This window comes from Bufo gargarizans, chromosome 4 (assembly GCF_014858855.1).
Source record: "Bufo gargarizans isolate SCDJY-AF-19 chromosome 4, ASM1485885v1, whole genome shotgun sequence".
NCBI classification, from domain to species: Eukaryota; Metazoa; Chordata; class Amphibia; order Anura; family Bufonidae; genus Bufo; species Bufo gargarizans.
Window position 1 is genome coordinate 365677966 of NC_058083.1, and position 21809 is coordinate 365699774.

The 21809-nt window shown below is 41.2% G+C and overlaps 1 protein-coding gene across 3 annotated transcripts in view; it reads right to left on the reverse strand.

Moving 5' to 3' along the window:
* Nucleotides 1–638: 638 nt before the first annotated feature.
* The window catches only part of TULP4 (TUB like protein 4), a 379716-nt gene continuing 358545 nt past the window's right edge, over nt 639–21809 (reverse strand). For all 3 annotated transcript variants that reach the window (XM_044288804.1, XM_044288805.1, XM_044288806.1), the window contains 5 exons: nt 14172–14316; nt 13406–13499; nt 11638–11781; nt 5362–7931; nt 639–3965 (listed from right to left, as the gene is read on the reverse strand). In XM_044288804.1, the coding sequence (XP_044144739.1) occupies nt 3849–3965; nt 5362–7931; nt 11638–11781; nt 13406–13499; nt 14172–14316 (3070 nt within the window). In that variant the 3' untranslated portion in view covers nt 639–3848. The remainder of the gene's footprint in view (nt 3966–5361; nt 7932–11637; nt 11782–13405; nt 13500–14171; nt 14317–21809) is intronic.

Here is a 21809-nt window from a genome sequence, read left to right on the forward strand (position 1 = left end):
ACTCTAGGAAATGTTTCTACTTCATTTGTAAAGAACATTATGTAAAACATAGTGCTACTGATTCCAGTCATATCCTACAGTGTCTACTATGTGGACTGGAAATCAGTCTCTCTAGGCATTCCTATAAGAGCCTTGATGTGACTCTAATAGGATTGCACTGACAGACTAACGCATGGTTGGCGGTGTCACATTGCATAATGGTGGACCGGAACTGAGCAGATATTTCAGCAATAAAGTGCCCAGGGGGAAGCTGAAAACTTCCCAGAGCATTTCTACCTTGCGTTACGAATCGCTAGTGACTTACTGCTTGATAACTATATTAAAAGAAATGGTTACTAGGCGGTGTATCCCTAGCAACCAGAGTGTCAAACACAACTTATAGATCAGCTTCAAGTGGATTACCACCATGCTGATGAAAAATTGGCATTGTCCATGCTATAACATGTGTGACTTCAAGGTGAACTTCTTCAGTAAAAAAATGTTGACGACTGATTATTTGCCCAGAACATATAGTTTTCTTCATGATCTATATTGTCATAAAAAATGTTAAAATAACAATAAGATCAGCAATTAAATGTCAATATTAATCAGAATTAGGTATCAGACTTTAGAAATAAATGGGCTGACGCTAAAAAGGATCAATTTGAAAGGATTCATTTAAACTTTATCCACAATTCAGATTTGAAATTTTGCATAGACGCATTTTGCATTTCAGATGGTCATTAAAACAAAAAAAAATCCTCTGTTGCCCAATCAGAGAACTAGTGAATGCCGCACACAATAAAGCAATATAACACATATATATATATATATATATATATATATATACACACACACATACATACATACATGGCCAGTCCAACTCTTCAGCATGATGTTATTTGACAATCATTTTTACAATAATATTTCTTGTCAAGCCACAAAAGTCATTTTACTTTCAGAAGATGTTGTACTTTATATATTAAAGTTATTTCCTGCTCATAGACATTTAGGGCATATCAAACGGGCATTATATAAATGCCTGTCTCCCATTAATCTCATGTTCACAGCTCCTTTTGATTAAAGTGAATGGGAGATGTGGAAAAGGTGCCTATTGGGGGCCCCAGTGGTTTTACCTCTGTCAAACATTTGTACCAGATGCAATTAATATGCTATTCATGTAATCAATTATAAGGAATAATTTCCCTATAGTGCCATAGTGAGAAGTCACTTAAAGGGAACTGTTACACTGAACACAGTGAAGGCAGCATGTTACAGAGAAGGTGAAGCAGAGCAGTTTGATGCATTGTTTCATGGGCAAATATACAGTAAAAAAGTAGTTATCCATTTACATCCCTGCTTTGTCTGGGCTTTGAAGACAAGAAGGCGGTCCTATTAATTGGTGGACAGTCTTCCCCTTCTGACTGTAAATACAGAGATAGCTTTCAGTCACTGATAGGACTGCCTCCTTGACTTTAAAGCCCAGAAAGAGCGGGAATTTAAATGAATAAAATACAATTTACACTAAATCTTTTCTCACAGAACTATATAATCAATCTGCTCAGCTCATCCAGCTCTAAAACATGTTGCCTGCAGAATACACTGCATTTTTATGGTGACAGATTCCCTTTACGATCATAAACCCCATGATATATTTTCACATTGTATTTTATCCTAATCAATGTGGATACCAAAAAAGGTCATGTTACATATACACTGACTTGACATGTAGAGATGCATTAGTCAATGTGCTGTTTCAGTCGAATGTCATTTATAATGACTGCAACTACGCTAGTGACACTGTAGATGAGATTGCTCATATTGTGGGGAGAAGGATAATAGCGTCAGAACTGCAATATTCATACACAGCCCTCCTTCAGTAGTCCTCTTCTGTAGACTGTAAAAAATTGAATTAGTTTCCTAGTTCTATCTGCTGTTAAATTGGCGACACGCATTATGACCACTATAAATACAGTACAGTTTTTTTTCACCTAGATTTCTTAATTACTAATTTTGTTAGGCAGTGATACCAGGATAAAGGAAGTATAGCATACCTAAGAAGATATACCATCCAAGAGCGAGTAGCCTGGATGCAAACTCCTGTGGGAGCTGTAATGGCGACCAATTAAGTTGCCTTCCTTCTATCTTAGAAACAGATAAATCGTAGTAGATTATTTTATCTACATTTGATCATATGAAGAAAAAGTCGATATTTAATTGACCTTCAAGTTCTCAAGACCCTCAGTAGAATGGTTCAATGCAGTTCTGAATCAAATAATTTCAGTAAAGTAGTAAATACCCTTCAGTTATCCATGTCACTGCTGTGAAGCCTAGAGGTGTAATTCAGCAGGACTGGTTTAACATCAAGCAGACATTTTTGTATTAAACTAGACGGTAGAGGAAACAACAATTATGCTCCTACATTTAGAGCAAAGGGTGCATAACTCTGTAAATTAAGGGGGGAAAAGTCCATATGAAATATACAGGCAGCCATTTATAGGGATAGTACAAGTTAACTAGCTATAAAAAAAGAAGAGTGTTTTGGTAGAATTGTGGACACCATGAGAATGTGTGTCCTAGTTCCAAATTTTGCTGCCCTTTTATCTGTTTCATAACAAATTTATTTTTTGAATATCAAAATGGGTTTTCATAGCTACATTTACAAAGGCAAGAGTAAATTAAAGTTGTTAATTCACAGATTTTTACCATGTCATTTTCTGATGATTTACTCCATACTGGTATGTTCCTGTAACCTCCATGGATTTCAATATGAGGGGTTGTTGCATATGTCCAGACCCCTCTTTTAAACTGGGCCTAGGGAATTTTATGTTCAAGACAGTAAAACCCCCTTCCCTACGTCAGGGGCCACATCTAATTCACTTGTAGGAGCACAGCGACCAGGCCTGATTTTAGTGGCAGATTATCTTATTTATATAAAACAGGGTTGTACCCTCCACTATTACCAACCTTCAAACAGGGGAACTTCAAGCAGGTTAAAGAGGTTATCCAAACTATCTTCTCTGGGTCCCACATGTTCTTGTTTCGAATGCAGGCATGTATTACCAGGGTACCACATGACAAGCTGTTGCTATTGATGGCAAACATTAGGCATTTTTACATTATGGATCAATTCAAGCTAAGTTTACAAGTCATAAAGCCCCTTTAATATATTACTATGAACAGTAAAGCAAGGCCTAATTTAACACATTTTGAATACCCTTCCAGGGTAGACTTAACTCTGGTTCTTTCAACAATACAGTGGGTAATAATATATACACATTTAAGAACAGATCTACTCCAATGTGGCAAAGACTATAATTTAGAAATGAAAAACATCAAGAGTTTTTCAGTTCAGTATAGAGATTCTCTTAAAACCAAACCAAAAACACTCTGGTTTCTGCAAACATGAACTCATAGCTACGCAAATCTATCTAACCTTCAGTACCTACCGTCCCATTTTGAATGCATTCAAGTATTAAAAAATATTCTTAGTTGCATTTTTGTTTGTGATTCTACAAACTGGAAAAAACAGGTCAATGAACCACATAGCTTACAGTTTTCAAAAAATAATATTATAAATAAGGCAGTTTTTCCATGTAATATTCTAACATCTATTGCACCAAACAAAACAGAACTGTCAACAGGCACGCTCCCATCATGACAAAATGGCTCCTGTTCAACCATCAGCAATATTGCATGTAAAAAAATTAAGAAAATGACAAGAGTGCCTTCACACGGGAAGTCATGGTTCTTTCCAGTTGACATTATTTAATGTTTTGTTGTTTCTCGTTGTCCCATTGAGCTATCCATTCTATTGAAGGCTTAATTTTTCCACTGTAGTTGAAATGCTCCTGTGCCATAGTCTAGGCTCATTTGAGACGCTGAGTCACATTTGCCAGAGCAACAGCAAAGGCTTGGACGGCTGAAAAGGGATACTGAAAGTCTAAAATGTAGGCGTTGCCATCGATCCTTCCAAACTGCATAACCTGTCAAGGAATGAAGAAACAAGACAATTTATAATGACTGGACAACAATTTGCATAATGTCTCAATATACAGGCACATCCCCGCAGTGACGTGGCTTTCAAGCGACTGTGACCACTGAGTGATTGGGCAAAGATGACGGGACCAAGTAACTTCCTGGCCCTGCAGGACTTAGAAGCCGCAGCAGTGGAAGCGTGGACGTGAGTGGGGGTTATGTTCATGGAGACAGCAGAAGACCCGAAAGGTTGTTGGTTTTATGGTGGCAAAGTGCTATAAACAATATGTACCTGGAAACTACTTATATTTATATTTCCCTTTGCAGCCATCAGTTAACCAAATTAACACTAAGCATAGAAAACTTCTGCACTTAATCTCATCCTTTCTTTTGATCACATTCAGTTCCTGCACGTAACTGCTGCAGCAAATGAGTTGCTACAAAATTCATGGAATCGATGAACATAATCAGTACGGGTCCAGCAAGCACAGGAGCTGGTGCACAGGAGTAATAGGATGTTAAAAAAAAAAAAAAAAAAAAAAAATATCTACATATTTTTTTTAAACATTACACTGCCTGCTAAATAACTTCTTTAATAAATCTGGATAACACCTTTATAAAAGTAATCACCAGATAATCTTTCAAACAATGTTTGTCACCTTGAGAAACTGGGCGGCGAGTGAGAGTTGCAGGTATTTGCAGTTCCCACTACATGTGTGTATGGCAGCTAGTACTGCAATGTTGTTTTAAAGCTTAGATTCTTTGCTTTGGACAGCCTGAGATAGACTTGTTAGTTAACAAGGATGCATCTCACACTATGTCTTTGGCACGATTTTGGTGCAAAATGACGCATCATAGGTTCTGCACCCCTTTTCTGCAAAACTCTGCACCCTAGTGCACTGGCCTCTACATAAAGTCTACGACAGCTCCCTTTCTGGCGTAGATTTAGATAATTTTCTACACGCAAAAACGGCATAGAAAATGATAAATAAGATGGGCCAGTCGGCCTGTCCCCCCTCCATACGTGGCGTGGATGGGGAAGAAGTCGCAGATATGGACACAAATCCACTTTGCGAACGAATCTGTGTCAGACATACGCCAAAAAATGATATTCATAAATGACCCGCTATGTGTCTACAATCCTTAGATTATTAGGAAGCCTGGGCAGAAGGATTAGATTGACACACGACCACAGGATCATTCAACGCGTGGGTTTCATTCTACTGTAGTCTGTCAGTCAGTTGCTTAAAAAAAAAAAAAAAAGTTAATTAAAAAAAATGCTTTTTTTTAAGCAGTGTTGCAATAAAAATTTATGCAAGTGTGCATATACATTGAAGTATAGCTCATGAATGGTAGTTATATAATACATTTCTTAATATGAAAAATATAAAAGTTTTCCCATACCTGTCTTCCTTCCAGTTCTATTTGGAAATTTTTTGCTGATTCCTGAGTCACCCTACCGCCAAAGTCCAACTGGTAGACCTGTGTTGCCTCATTCCAAAGAGGCTGCTTGTTGGCCATTACATATACAAATCCTTGGCTTCCCAATCTGCCATCTTCTTTATCATTTGCTTTTCGACACTTAAATTCATCCAAGTCACTAGCTGTCCTAAGGTTCCTCTTGGTTTTCCATCCCTTTTTATTGCTCTGGCTCTGGTTCATTAGCTCATCTCCACTGATGAAAAGCTCTGGTTCACTTTCTGAACTATCTTGAAATTCACTTGTCTTATTTAATTTCTTGGATTTTAGCTGATCTTTCTGACTTTTGACTTTCTTTTTTTCTCTTCCAAGCCGTGGGCTAGATATGAGGGAATTAAAATCACCCAAAGTCCTTGCTTCCTTTTTCACTTTGCCCTCGGTAATTGCTTGAACATTTCCTTCTTCTGGCTTGCTATCCAAACGCTTTCGATTTTTCTTAGCAAATTTGTCTGTTCTCTGGGGCACAGGGCTCTCCGTTAAGGAAAGGACCTCCTGGAAATTATCAGCAGTTTCCACCATTACTTCAGTACCCACATTACTTTGGAGCTCAGGCTGAGGAGGAGAAAGGACAGGTTTTTCTGGCAACAAATGAGACTTTGGTGGAAGTGTGGCCTGTGAGCTTGGAACTGGGGGGCATGCATTGTATGTGTTCCATGGGTGCAGAGCTATTGCAGGAAGCTGCAAACCATTGCAATTACTACTTCCTGGATACATTGGTGGCAAGGGGCAACAAGGCAGGTTGGGTGGATATGCTGGCTGTACTAAAATAGAGGGCTCCTGTTGGACAAACTGTGCTGGTGTTAGAGTTTCCTTTGGGGAGCACGGTTTCTGAACTTGTTGGAGAGGAGGTGGTACATTATAAGCACCAGTAAAAGGCATCCCAACACCATAATTTGATTGGAATGTTGAAATGGGACTGGAACTCGACTTGGGGGAAATAAATGGAACACGTGACATATCTAGATGTTGGCCCTGTCCAAGTATTAGAGGGAGAGGCCTCTGCGGCATTGGCAATGTGTTATGAGCTGTCCTTTCCTGTGGAACCCATATGTCCTCATTTACCATTGGCTCCCATTGGTATGGTGGGGGACGTTTTATTGTAAGTGTTGCCTCAGCCAGGTTCATATGCCTGACTGTCTTTTCTATGTGGCAATGCTGGGAAACAGACTCATCTTCTGTAAATGCAGAGTTAATATAGTCTGTTCTGTCTCTGCAACTTTCAACAGGACTTAAAAGGTTATAAGAGGACTGAGATGCCAAAGGAGCTGTACTGGCGGAGTGAACTATAACTGTACTCTGCTGTGGACTACAAGCTGAGGGTAGGTCAGGGCGAATATTACCAGCACCAATGGTACTAGTGGTTATATTACTATTATGATTACTGATGCTACTGCTGATAACTCCAGTGCTACTGCTACACTGGCTACATGTGTACAATGCTGTTGGTGTCCTTTGTTGGTACTGTCCAGTCACAACATTACTCTTTGATTTGGGTGGATGCTGTAGTGTTGCCCTCTGGTTATCAACCATTTGAGCCATTTTAAGAGTAGCTTCACGACTATTTCTCCGCAGAGTAGCATGGATGAGACTGCTGTCTATTCTTTGAGCTGCACCCCTGCTTTGAGCAAGCTGTGCAGCAATTTCAGGGTATGGTGGTGGATCTCCAGGGGGTATTGAATAGCGTGGAACAGTCAGCCTATTCAGTGTGGCACTAGTGCAAGGTTGTTTAATCTTCTTCTCTGTTGCAGAAACTCTTAGTGTTGCAGAGCTTCCTGGGCCAGGAAGTGTATAGGTATTTTGCGTACACAGAATTCGAGTTCGTGGTCTGCACACTTCTTCAACATTGCCACTGCTATCGAATGTTGTGATTCGTTCATAACCTAGTGGAGTCTGATAATGCCCACTAGAAAACAGGGAAAATTCCCCCTTTTTCAGGCAGAAATCTACTGGAGGTTGTGGGATTGGTGGTGGAGGTGCTGCTGAAGTTGGGGGAGCTGGGATCGTTCCTGGGTATGGAGGTGGAGGATTGAGTTTATTCAACTGCATTTCTTTAACAGTGGTGAAAACAACAGCATCTGCCTCTGCAAATTGAGGAATTGGGCGTACAGGTTTTGACTTCTGGGAATGCTCGTGGTCTCGCTCGTTGTGGTCAACTGACATTTGTATTGTACTTTGGGTTGGGTGAGGCAAAGGAGGCTGGGGAGGTAGCAACATGCGGCCCATTTCAACTCCACCAAATATCACTTGCCCTGGATTAGAATATCGATTCTGGGTTGGATACTGAACAGTATTTTCTGTTGGATGGTCTGGTGGCGCTGGAGCTACCATTTGATTGGCCAGGACATCTAGTTGTACATTTTGATTGGCTAACAAAGACTGAACTAAGCCGATGCTTTGAGTTGGTGACATAGCTTGGGCAGAGCTATGGATAGGTGCAATGGGAATATTCACAGTGCAAGGTGGGTTATTTTCAGGTGCCCCTGAAGTTCCAGTTACTGTAAGAGAGGCAAAAACATTCAAAAGATATTACTACATTGTGATATTCTGCTAAAGTAAACCATTTCTTAAAATGTAACTAAAATGAATGTAAATAAATTATTCCGGTAACCAAAGTACCAGGTTTGCAGATCCATTGCAAGATTTCCTTATACACTCTGTGGGGCTTATACTGAACCCTTCCCCCCAAAAATATATATTAATCTGTTTCTGTTTCTTCCTACCCTATAGCATGTCACCCACAAACAGGACTGTGCCTACAACATGACAGATCCAATTTAAGCACTGAAGAGGACGGCCATACAGTTAAATCCTGCTGCAGGGAACGAGATTTGCTGGCTTCCTGTTCTCCTGCTCACCCTCGTATGCTTCAGGCTACTAGGCCTGCCTATGTCGGGATGCAGGTGTCCCAGAAAAATAACCAAATAACACAATGCAGCCAATATACCGTCCAAGCAGAAGCTCTGCTGGGACAGTATACTGTGCTGCACTGTAGTCCTTTAGTACTTTGTTCTGCACTGTGGTGTTTGGCTCTTTTGTGGCAGCATATTGTGCAGCACTGTGGCATTTGGTTATTTTGCTGTGGCAATGTATTGTGCTGTACTTTAGTATTTGGTTTTGCTGCAGAACCAAAATACAAAAGTGTAGCACAATACACTATCCTTCTATGGCATTGCTGGACATCCTCACGTCCCAAGTTGACCCAGTTACTAATGCTGGCTCCACCTTCTATCAATCTGAGCCTGCCTACAACATGGAACCATAGTCTTCTCTTTCGAGTTTAGAGGCGACGTCATCGGTGCAGGCGCACTGAGGAAGTGCTGAGGAAGCGAGCGTCCTTCTCTCAGAGCGCCTGCACCGAATGAAGACACGTAAGGTGCAGGCGCGGGATTTGAATTGCAGACGGGGCCAGTCGGAAGAGGAGAGCGCTCGCTGGCCCTGTCAATCAACAGGAGGGTGTTTTTTTTAAAGGAGGATGCGGCAGCTACCAGCAAGTAGATTCCCTACTTGCTGGTAGTGAAGTAATTTGCATATTTTAAAAGGGGAAAACATGATGTGAACCCACCCTAAGGTAAGTATGCTAGTGATTGAGGTTGTCCTTAGTGGCAGGGTCGAGCACCAGAGAGCCAGTATGGTAGTATGAGAGCACGTTTGTTTATAGTTTCATGTGTATGAAAGGTTTGGGCAGGGAAAGTAGGTCAATCCTTGAGCCTTTTCCACAATACTACAGTATGTAAATATGTATCATTCTGCTCAGTTTCACCTGCTCTGTAATATGTTGCTCGCAGATCGGATTTAATTTGACTGGTTTCCTTTAAGACCGGCTGAGTTGTTAATGATAAGGAAGTAGCAAAAGAGACTAAACATAAAAACGTTACCAAAGTTGGTTAAGAATTCAAATTTAGATTTGTTACCTAGGAAGTGGACTAACACCAACAAGGCTGAAGATCCAACAATATTCGGCTGTCCTCCCCTGGGCCAGACTGGAGATTTTAGAGAGGCCCTAGAAAAAAGCTAAAGTGGTTCCATGTTGTAGGCAGGCTCAGATTGATAGAAGGTGGAGCCAGCATTAGTAACTGGGTCAACTTGGGAAGTGAGGATGTCCAGCAATGCCATAGAAGGATAGTGTATTGTGCTACACTTTTGTATTTTGGTTCTGCAGCAAAACCAAATACTAAAGTACAGCACAATACACTGCCACAGCAAAATAACCAAATGCCACAGTGCTGCCACAAAAGAGCCAAACACCACAGTGCAGAACAAAGTACTAAAGGACTACAGTGCAGCACAGTATACTGTCCCAGCAGAGCTTCTGCTTGGACGGTATATTGGCTGCATTGTGTTATTTGGTTATTTTTCTGGGACACCTGCATCCCGACATAGGCAGGCCTAGTAGCCTGAAGCATATGAGGGTGAGCAGGAGAACAGGAAGCCAGCAAATCTCGTTCCCTGCAGCAGGATTTAACTGTATGGCCGTCCTCTTCAGTGTTTAAATTGGATCTGTCATGTTGTAGGCACAGTCCTGTTTGTGGGTAACATGCTATAGGGTAGGAAGAAACAGAAACAGATTAATATATATTTTCTTTCGGGTTTAGAGGTGACGTCATCGGTGCAGGCGCACTGAGGGAGTGCTGAGGAAGCGAGCGTCCTTCTCTCAGAGCGCCTGTACCGAATGAAGACATGTAAGGCGCAGGCACGGGATTTGAATTGCAGACAGGGCCAGCCGGAAGAGGAGAGCACTCGCTGGCCCTGTGAATCAACAGGAGGAGGGGGCGTTTTTTTGAAAGGAGGATGCGGTGGCTACCAGCAAGTAGATGCCCTACTTGCTGGTAGTGAAGTCATTTGCATATTTTAAAAGCTAGATTTTTAGTGAAACCAAGCCACAGAACAAGTTAAGAGCCCTATATAGTCGTCCAATAAGTATTTTACTATGCCTAAAAATGAAAAATTAGTTTTGGGGGGTGACAGAATCCATTTAAGGACCATATTGACACATTCTCAAGGCTTTCCCAGATGAAAAAAAAAATTCTAGAAAATCATACAAACTTTTGTTTTGTTAGTACTGAATGCCCTTCTAACAAAAAATAAAAAAATAAATCTGTGTAGCTCCAGTGATTGCTGGAGATGTGCAAATTCTAAATTTTAGTGAACAGCAAACTAAGCTGTAGAAACCAGTGTACAGCAGCTGCTGCCAAGGCCAATAAGATAATTTGTTGCATCAAAAGGGGCATAGCTGAACCCACTCTAGCTCTGCTATGTCTGCCTTGTTCACAGGAGCCTAGAAATGTACACTATACTCCATGTGTGGACTGACTAGTGATTTGTAAAGTAGCAGGACTATGTTCTCAATTACACATCACTGTTCTCACTTTACAAATCACTAGTCAGTCCACACATGGAGTACTGTGTAAATTTCTGGGCTCCTGTGAATAAGGCAGACATAGCAGAGCTAGAGAGGGTTCAGAGGAGGGCAACTAAAGTAATAACTGAAATGGGTGGACTAGAGTACCCTGAAAGATTATCAAATTTCGGGTTATTCACTTTACAAAAAAGACAACTGTGGGGAGATCTAATAACTATGTATAAATATATCAGGGGTCAGTACAGAGATCTCTCCCATCATCTGTTTATCCCCAGGACTGTGACAAGGGGACATCCTCTGCATCTGGAGTAAAGAAGGTTTGTACACAAACATAGAAGAAGATTCTTTATGGTAAGAGCAGTGAGACTATGGAACTCTCTGCCTGAGGAGGTGGTGATGGTGAGTACAATACAAGAATTAAAGAGGGACTTGGAATAATTTCTGGAGTGTAATAATATTACATATCCCTGTTGATCCAGGGAGTTATTCTGATTGCCTGATTGGAGTCTGGAAGGAATTTCTTTCCCCTTACGTGGGGAAAATTGGCTACTACCTTACAGTGTTTATTTATTTTTTGCCTTCCTCTGGATCAACTTGCAGGATAACAGGCCGAACTAGATGGACAGACGTCTTTTAAACTATGTTACTATGTTTACATAAACTTATCCGGGACTCAATGATAATAACACATGAATAAGTAAGCCCTACTGTAATAAAGAATACATTTAGCAGCCCATACTACAAGTTTTTCAGGCGTCTGGGATTTAAATTTTTATCTCATATCTTTGTTTTCTGGTGGGAAAGAATTCAGGGAATCTGTCAAAGTATTTGGAAATACTAACCTGGTAAATCATCCTCATCTTCACTGAAAACATTAGTATTAAATACTGGCAAATTAATATAGTCCATCGAAATTTTTCTCACTTCTGGAAGGTAAATAGTCATCTGTCTTGGCTGGAGGTGCAGCAAACTCGTTTTATAAATAACTATATGATAGAGGAAGAGTGTTAGTATGCATAATAGACTAAAAGTGAATGAATTAAAAGGTCATTCCCATTATTGAATGTTATGGCATGTTGCTAGCAAATCTGATAACACCATGACCGTCAGGATTCCAATCACTTGGACAGAAGTCTCTTTGGCATTTTTCCTACGCAGCTGCTCCCTTGACCACCAGCTATGTGGCAAACTGCAACATAGCTCCATTCAAGTGACTGGAGAAGGAAAACTATGTATTCCGTCATTCTAAGGATCAGGATCAATCAAATTGTGACAGGATATCCTAGCCACTCTCTGTGATGGGAAACCCTTTTAAGGAATACATACAGAGACATCTGGTTGTTCATGTATTTATAATAGCAGCAACCAATGTATATTTGTGAGGCTCTGAATATAAATCTATTTTACAGTTTAAATTGGAAAGTAAAACAGTATTTACTTATTAACACACTGACAGACATGTTCTATTATAAATTTCTTGACTGGAAATGTTTAGAACATTGATGTAGGAATAATGGAATTTAAAAGGTGATTATTTTCTTAACGCCTTATTCTTTTCAAAATGTTTTTAATTTTACAATGTATCGAACCCCCACCCCTTTAGCTTTACACTCAGCACCAGCATGACAAAAGCAAAAAAAAGGCCAGGTTAGAGCAGACAAAAAATGGTGACTCAGGAAGAAAATGGGAATATGACTGAGGTAATGCACATCTGTGCATGTCCTCTGGTGTCTCTATCTAACTAATCATCTAATCCATCGGTGGATTAAGGGTGCCCTCGCACTTGTAGAATTAGCTTTCTATTAATTCCACAGTGGAACAGAATGCAAATAGTGTTTTGTTGCAGATTTCCTGTAGTTGAATGCAACTTTGAAAACTGTAAAATCCACATCTGGAGATTTTGCTGTGGCACCCTTATACCGCAAAACTGCCAGGCCGATTATCGGGAACAGATATTACTACAAACACTAGTTCCCTGTAATAGGACCATGTAAAAGTGTTGCAGGTCATCTGATGACTCAGCAAAACGCTTGATCATCGGGTGAAATTATCTTTCCTGCAGCACATTAAGTCATTGCTTCTGGGCAGCAGTTCATGCTGTGTTAACTGTGATCTTCTGCCCAAAAACTGAGTTTGTATGAGGATGAGCAATGGTAGTAGCCATCACTTGTTCTCATACAGTGAAGGAGATGGCTTCATCCAACTGCAATTCTTTACTCACTGGAACGGTTCCTTCCCGATAATTGCTTGCTCAGTCAGTGCATGTAAATGCGTCTGAACATTAACAGCCCATGACAAACTCTGTATAGCCTTTTAACGTAACTTTATAATGGCTTTTCTTAACCAGGCCATGCCTATAATGGCTGCTGGCACATTCTTACGTTCACTTTGTTGTGTAGTAATAGTTAACTTTATCTTCACACATGTTCATCTTATCCCAACTCATAACTCTTCAGTTTTATACGTTGTCAATTGCATTTTTACCAACCGGAGTCATTTAAAGATTTTCCAGTACTCAACTTTACATCAGTTTTGATAAATCTTCCCCATGGTGTGAACAGCTCTAAATAATATTTTGGATACATAATAAAAACTTTGAAAAGTACTTACCCGCTCCAAGATTTGCTGGTAAGAATGCCGCTAACCCAACTATTTTAAATTTAGTTCCCCATATATTGGATGTAACCTGAGCAAGGTAGTTATGCTGTAATAATAAATGAATATATTTATGAATAAATTCCATAATTTACTTAAAATAGTGATTTGGTTCAAGTAGATTTTTCAAGTAATATCCAAATATCATGTGGATTATTCAGTCATTAACAATGCTTTAAAATAGTCTAAGATTATAATACTGTGCCCTATTGTTTCCACTGAATAGAAACTATCAAAAATATTTTGAAAACAGTGAGAATTCCCATGTGCTGAAATGCAACAATTTACGCAAATAATGCTAAGATGAAATTAAGTCTAAAGTGAACCTCACTAAGGGCAGTGTAGTTTACTGACAGAATCTCTGATTTCAGCAGGCTTTCATTTCTGTGAGGGCAGCATAGTACAGGTGACAGGCTAACTTTAATTTAAATAGCTTAAACAGTTGCTGTTTCAACAAACTTTGCATATATCTAAAGTGCAGGTGAATATAAGAAACTTTGCAATATATCTTATCAGACAAAAAATATCTTCTCCCCCTCCCCCCCAAAGGAACATTATTTTCTGAATCTGTCTTGAGAGACAAGATGGCCACCAGCTCACTGAAGGAACAGATTACATGCTGCCCATATAAGACTATGGAGTAGCTTGAACCATTTTTGTATCTGTCACTGGAATATAGATTTTAGCAACATACAAATTCTATGTATGTTAACAATCTCACCTGTGTGATATCTTCTAAAGGAAATTCTCTCCGAGTTAAACTTGGTGACCCAATTGAAGGCTTCCTTATAGGTAATCGAGGGGACCTTGTAATCTCTTGTGCAGCACGAGACAGCTTTGGAGATTTTCTAGCTTCTATGTTAATTCTGTAAACAAAATGCTAGTTAGGAGAGGTCATAAGATGCTGGGTGTGGCGGTTTTCAGAAGGCACTATGACTCGCATCATGGGGCAGCTCTCTGCCAGGATGCTTCTGTGAAGCCAACATACATGTCATAGTGGATGGATCTAGAGATCCTATACCATATTTCTCTAAATTGGTGTTACTGCATATGGCAGAATTGACCAGATCCACTTGCAAAAAATCTTTAATACAGTGACCCTGCTTCATCAAGACCAGCTTGTGCTGTGCCAGTCTTAATAAGGCCTGCACTGCTGGAGGAGACATGCCACTTATGATGAGACGCAGGCCTCGTCATAAATTACATGCCGTCTCCGTCTCTCCATGCGCCAAAGTGAAATCTATAGCAGCTTGGAGCTGCAGTAGATTCAGTCACTATTTACCCCAGCTTTTTGGGTAAATATGAATAAATGATCTGGGGGGGCGATGGTCACGCCCACACCACCCCTGGAGTAAAATGGAACTTGTGACTAATGGCACTGAAAAAGTTGCAAAACCTGGGTTTTGCAACTTTACTATGCCAACAACACAAGTAGAGGGAATGATACATTTCCCCAAGTATCTCCTATAGGCAGCCAAAAAGTTCACTAGAGGGGTCTAGAAGGTACAAGGATAAAGTAAATATGGGCAAGTCACAGGTTTTAATATCTCTCTCTCCCTATGTGACAGGCTTCCATACTATCAAATACCTCACCTTTCGATTGGTCTCAACCTTTTATTAAATTTCTGGGAATCAAAATATCCTCTGAACCCGGCCAACTATATGAAAACAATCTTGAGCACTTGCTCTAAGAGATTTTTTAAATACTATCTTCCTGGCCCACACACTGTATAGCTCGTCGTTCAGTCTAAAAAAAAAAATTCCAAAAACGAAGAATAAAATATGCTACATTACAGCTTCTGCAAAGATATGGTGGAATAGATCTACCTGCTCCAATAATTTTTGTTAAAGCTGTTAAAGCTTTAACAGGATAGTGAACTGGATTAGAAGACCCCCTCACAAACTTTGGGTTCCTATTGAAGAGGACATTGTGCGATACCCGCTACGTCACATTGTTTTCACTGATCCAGCCACTCCGACACCGGTACAATATAGAATACCTTTATAGCTGAAACCCGGAGAATTTGGAGTATGAGAGATGTGCGTGCACATTGTGCTCCCCCTTCCCATCCCCCCTACTTCACATTAAAGATCTACTCTATAATATTGACGTTGAATATAATAGTACCATACCAAAAGAGATTAAACTCAAGGTTTCCACTATTGACTCTATAATGGAGGACGGGACGCTTCCCACTATCCAAGCTTTGTCTGAACGACTAGGCTGTCAACTCCTTTCTCCTCTACTGTATGTATAATAAACTAATTCTCTCTTGCAAACAGCTCAGAGAACACTAAAAAAGGTTTGAAACTATCCTGACCCAATTTAAAACACCGAAGAAGGTAGTGTTGACTCTTAGTAAACTTTTACTCTCCCCACTGGCTAATTTTAAACTCCCCTTTATTACAGCATGGGAAAAGGACCCGGACAAAGAATTCTCAGAAGAGGACTTGGGTAAACTCTTCTTAGCTCCCAAGCAATCTTCTAAATGCATAAGAATGCAAGAGTCTGGATATAAAATCCTAACTAGATGGCATTTAACCCAGCAACACTAAACAAATACAACTCTAACTATAACCCTCATTTCTGGAGATATGGACAACAGACAGGCACATATTTCCATCTATGGTGGACATGCCCACTCATTAGCAAATATTGGTCATCAGTCCTACCCCAGATTTATCTAGTTGCAGGTAAGAATCTTTCATTACTTCCAGAGATTTGCCTGTTACATTTATTCCCAGAGAAACTCCCTAAACATACACAAACTAGTAAAACACCTTGCAGCTGCCAGAATACTAGTCCCCACTAATTGGAACTCTTTCCCCCAACGCTCAGACAGTGGTTGGAAAAGGTTGACACTCTGTTCCGTCTGGAGGAGCTGGCAAGTTGGGAGACTAAGACTTACACCTTCTTTAAGAAGATTTGGTACCCTTGGGATACATTTAGATGCTTCCCTATCTGAGAGTTGATGAGGTGCCAATAGAGAGGGAGATACTTACAGTTATTTGTCTTTCCATTTAACTACCTCAACTCCCCTAGCTTAAACCCCCTATTTTCAAATAAAACTACATTTCTATATAAATTTTACTCTAAATGTATTGTTCTACATGTCTTTGATAAAAAAAATGCAATAAGTGTATATTTATTGGTTTGCGCAAAAGTTATAGCGTTTACAAACTATAGTACAAAAATGTGAATTTCTGCATTTTGAAGCAGCTCTGACTTTCTGAGCACCTGCCATGTTTCCTGAGGTTCTACAATGCTTAGACAGTAGAAACACCCCACAAATGACCCCATTTCGGAAAGTAGACACCCTGAGGTAGTCGCTGATGGGCATAGTGAGTTCATAGAAGTTTTTATTTTTTGTTACAAGTTAGCGGAAAATAATGATTTTTTTTATTTTTCTTACAAAGTCTCATATTCCACTAACTTCTGACAAAAAATAAAAACTTCTATGAACTCACTATGCCCATCACAAAATACCTTGGGGTGTCTTCTTTCCAAAATGGGGTCACTTGTGGGGTATTTATACTGCCCTGGCATTTTAGGGGCCCTAATGCGTGAAAAGTAGTTTGAAATCCAAATGTGTAAAAAATGCCCTGTGAAATCCTAAAGGTGCTCTTTAGAATTTGGGCCCCTTTGCCCACCTAGGCTGCAAAAAAAGTGTCATACATGTGGTATTGCCGTACTCAGAAGAAGTAGGGCAATGTGTTTTGGGGTGTATTTTTACATATACCCATGCTGGGTGAGAGAAATATCTATCTAAAAGTCAACTTTTCCCCTAAAATGCCAGGGCAGTATAACTACCCCACATGTGACCCCATTTGGAAAGAAGACACCCCAAGGTATTTCTTGATGGGCATAGTGAGTTCATGGAAGTTTTTATTTTTTGTCACAAGTTAGTGGAATATGAGACTTTGTAAGAAAAAACAAACAAAAAAAATACATCATTTTTCGCTAACTTGTGACAAAAAATAAAAACTTCTATGAACTCAATATGCACATCAGCGAATACCTTAGGGTGTCTTCTTTCCAAAATGGGGTAATTTGTGGGGTGTTTGTACTGCCCTGGCATTTGAGGGTCTCCGCAATCATTACATGTATGGCCAGCATTAGGAGTTTCTGCTATTCTCCTTATATTGAGCATACGGGTAATGATATTTTTTTCGTTCAGCCTCGTACGGCACAGATTTCTTCATTCGCATCGATCAACGTGGATGAAAAAAATCTCTGCCAAAAAAAATAAAAGGGAGGGGAAAGGCGTCTGCTGGGACATAGGAGCTCCGCCCAACATCCAAACCCACTCAGCCGTATGCCATGGCAAACCCGATTTCTCCATTCACATCAATCGATGTGGATGAATAAATCATTGCCGTTTTTTTGGGGGGTTTTTAATATACAAAGTGTTTGCCAAAGCATATGAACACCGCCCCTCAGCTGATAAGCCTCGGCAAACGTATTTTTTTTTACTGCAGAGGAGAAATCTCATCTTGCAGCGCCGCATACACTGACTTTTGTGTAATCTGACAGCAGCGCAATGCTTCTGTCAGAATGCACATCAGTGCTGCAGCTGGTTCATCGGTTGGTCCACTTAGAAGGTAAAAAAAAAGAAAAAACCAGGCCGCAATGTAATAAATTTATTAACAGGAACTTTATATAACATTTGAACAGAACATTAACTTTTATAAACTTTATTGAACTTTTGGAACAGAACATTAACATTTTTTGCTTACCAGTGATTTTTTTTACCTTTTTATAGGACAAACCTCTCCTTCCCCATGGGACAACGTGCAAAGCGCAAATCACCCAGAGATGTGGCGAAGTACATTATGCACTTTGTCCCAGGTGAAAGGAGAGGTTTGCAGCAGCTGTGAGTGAAATGGCCCTAAGAGCCCTGTGTGCCTGTCCTGTGTGACGCAATCCCTATGCTAAGTGTACCTGTGTGTGGTACTTCCGGAAACACTCCCCTAAGCATAGGGCAGGGTGGTCAGGGCAGTCAGGACAGATATAGCGATATAGCCTTATTCCACTCCTGCTACAGACACAACATTTTTTTCGGGGTGGCGGTTGGTTTGAGGTACCAGCTACGACATTGGGGAAATGTCGCTCGGGTAGACGGCTCACTACACTGGTGGTTGGGGCCACGGAACCTCCTGGATACAGGAGGTTCTCGATGATCTCTTCCTGAAATTTGAGGAAGGATCTTGTTCTCCCAGCCTTACTGTAGAGAACAAAACTATTATACAGAGCCAATTGAATTAAATATACACCTTCTTATACCAGCGTCTGGTTCTGCGGGAAAGTAAATAGGGAGCCAACATCTGGTCAAGTCCACCCCTCCCATGAGTAAATTATAATCGTGGACCAAGAGGGGCTTTTCAATGACTCCGGTTGCTTGTTCAATTTGGATTGTCGTGTCTGCGTGAATGGAAGAGAGCATGTAAACGTCACGCTTGTCTCTCCATTTCACCGTGAGCAGTTCTTCGTTACACAAGGCAGCCCTCTCCCCCCTTGCAAGATGGGTGGTAACGAGCCGTTGGGGGAAGCCCCGGCGACTAGGTCGCGCAGTGCCACAGCAGCCAATCTGTTCTAAAAACAAATGCCTGAAGAGGGGCACACTTGTGTAGAAATTGTCCACATAAAAATGGTACCGCTTGCCAAATAAGGGTGACACCAAGTCCCAGACTGTCTTCCCACTGCTCCCCTGGTAGTCAGGGCAACCGACCGACTCCAGGGTCTGATCTTTACCCTCAGACTCGAAATTTGTGCGTATAGCCTGTGGCCCTTTCACAGAGCTTATACAATTTGACCCCATACCGGGCGCGCTTGCTTGGAATGTATTGTTTGAAGCCAAGGCGCCCGGTAAAATGTATAAGGGACTCGTCTATGCAGATGTTTTGCTAAGGGGTATACAAATCTGCAAATTTGGTGTTAAAGTGGTCTATGAGGGGCCGAATTGTGTGGAGCCGGTCAAAAGCTGGGTGGCCTCTGGGACGAGAGGTGCTGTTGTCACTAAAGTGCAGGAAACGCAGGATGGTCTCAAATCGTGTCCTGGACATGGCAGCAGAGAACATGGGCATGTGATGAATTGGGTTCATGGACCAATATGACCGCAATTCATGCTTTTTAGTTAGGCCCATGTTGAGGAGAAGGCCCAGAAAAGTTTTAATTTCGGAAACTTGGACGGGTTTCCGCTGGAAAGACTGAGCATAAAAGCTTCCCGGGTTGGTGGCTATAAATTGAGTGGCATACCAGTTTGTTTCTGCTACGACTAAGTCCAACAGCTCCGCAGTCAAGAACAGCTAAAAAAAAAAAAAACAGTGCCGATCCGATCTGTCTCAACCCAAACTCCAGACTAGGCGGTGAAAGGGGGAACTACTGGTGCAGCTGAAGTTGGGGGCTGCCAATCAGGGTTTGCCAGCACCTCAGGGACTCTAGGGGCTCTACGGGCCTGTCTGTGCGGTGGCTGCGACGGGGTAACTATTGCACGTGCCACCGTACCAGCTTCAACTGCCCTTCTGGTGCTCGCCACTTCACCATGTTGTACGGCAGTGCTGGTACTAGGTCCAGGATGGGCTGCGCTGCTGGTGTATGCCTCACCACGTAATCCGACAGCGCCAGCCCCACTCTGCTGCCCTTGAAGCGGATCCTGCGCAACCTGTGGTCTAGCAACACGGGGCCGGGTACGCCTGGTGGTATCAGGGACCTCAACCTCCTCGTCCGAACTTTGGGTCAGACTGCCACTGCTTTCTACAGGTTCGTATTCTGACCCGCTGGATTCGTCAGATGAGGGTTCCCATTAGTCATCCGACTGGGTCAGAAGCCTGTAGTCCTCTTCAGAAGAATACCCCTTTTGGTCAACTAAATTTAGGGGGTATTCCCTGAGACTACCCAAGAAAAAAAGCAAGCCTGTCTTACAAATGGGAGGCAATGAAGTACCGGAAGCCGCTGCGATTGATAAAAAATCTCAAAACTGATTTATTTATTTTTATCGCTGCAGCGCTTGTAAAGTGATTGTGCAGTGATCAAAAAAAAAATTTTTGGCACTGTGGCGGGCCGGGCGTGGGTGAACGCACTTGTGGGCGACCGATCAGGCCTGATCGGGCAAACACTGCATTTTAGGTGGAGGGCGAACTAAGGTGACACTAATACTATTATAGATCTGACTGTGATCAGTTCTGGTCACTTACAGATACTATAAAAGTACCAATGCTGATTAGCGATACGCTAATCAGCGAATCAGTGAATGCAGTGCAGTGGGCTGGGCGCTAACCGACGCTAACTACCTAACAAAGGGGCCTAAACTATCCTAAAACCTAACAGTCAATACTAGTGAAAAAAAAAAGTGACAGTTTACACTGATCACTTTTTTCCCTATCACTAGTGATTGACAGGGGTGATCAAGGGGTTAATTGGGGTGATCTGGGGGCTAAGTGTAGTGTTTGGTGTTTACTCACTGTGATGTGTGCTCCTCTGCTGGGACCAACCGACGAAAAGGACCAGCAGAGGAGCACAGAAGCCATTTAACACCTTATATTTATAAATATAAGGTGTTATATGGCTTCTGATTCGATTTTTTTTAAAAGTCACCAACCTGCTAGCGCTGATCATTGGCTGGCAGGCTGGTGACGAAATACTCCTTTAATGATTCCCGGTCCGCACTGCACGTGTGTGGGCCGGCTCTGCCCGAAATCTCGCGTCTTGCGAGAGGATGCATCGGCGCGTCCAGGAGGAATAACAGGGCCGCCGCCAGGATGCAATCCGGCAGTCCTGTAGTGGTTAATATTAGCCTACAGCTTACGGTATCTTCTCACATTCTCCCCCATAGACTATTTAGATAGGAGACTAATGGTAAAGAGACACAGCTTTGTAGCCTTTACTTCCCCCTCTCCCTTTTTTATCCCTGATGTTAACCAACTCACTTTTCGCAGTCAATTATCCGCATATGTTGCTTTTCCATCAATTCATTACAGAGGTCACTATTACTGTACTAATGTGAATGTAGTATTGTAGTGATAAATATGTTTATTTAGTATGTACCAGACAAGATTGTAAACCTCTGTTGCTTGATGATTAAAGCTGTACAATGTGTAAGAAATACTGTACTGTCGTATTGTTACTCATGTTCTTATAATTTATATATTAATAAAAAGAACTTTGAAAAGAAAAGAAGACTAGGACAAGGAGGAACTCAAAGCTCAGACAACTGAGATCATGTGATATAATAATACAAGGTGTCATTAGAATGTTTTCCGTTTGTCCACCACTTAGCTTTCTCCTCAGATATAAAGCTTGCCCGTGAATCAGGCTCTCCTCCCCATTCTCCTTTGCTTCACTCTTATAGTGACACAACAA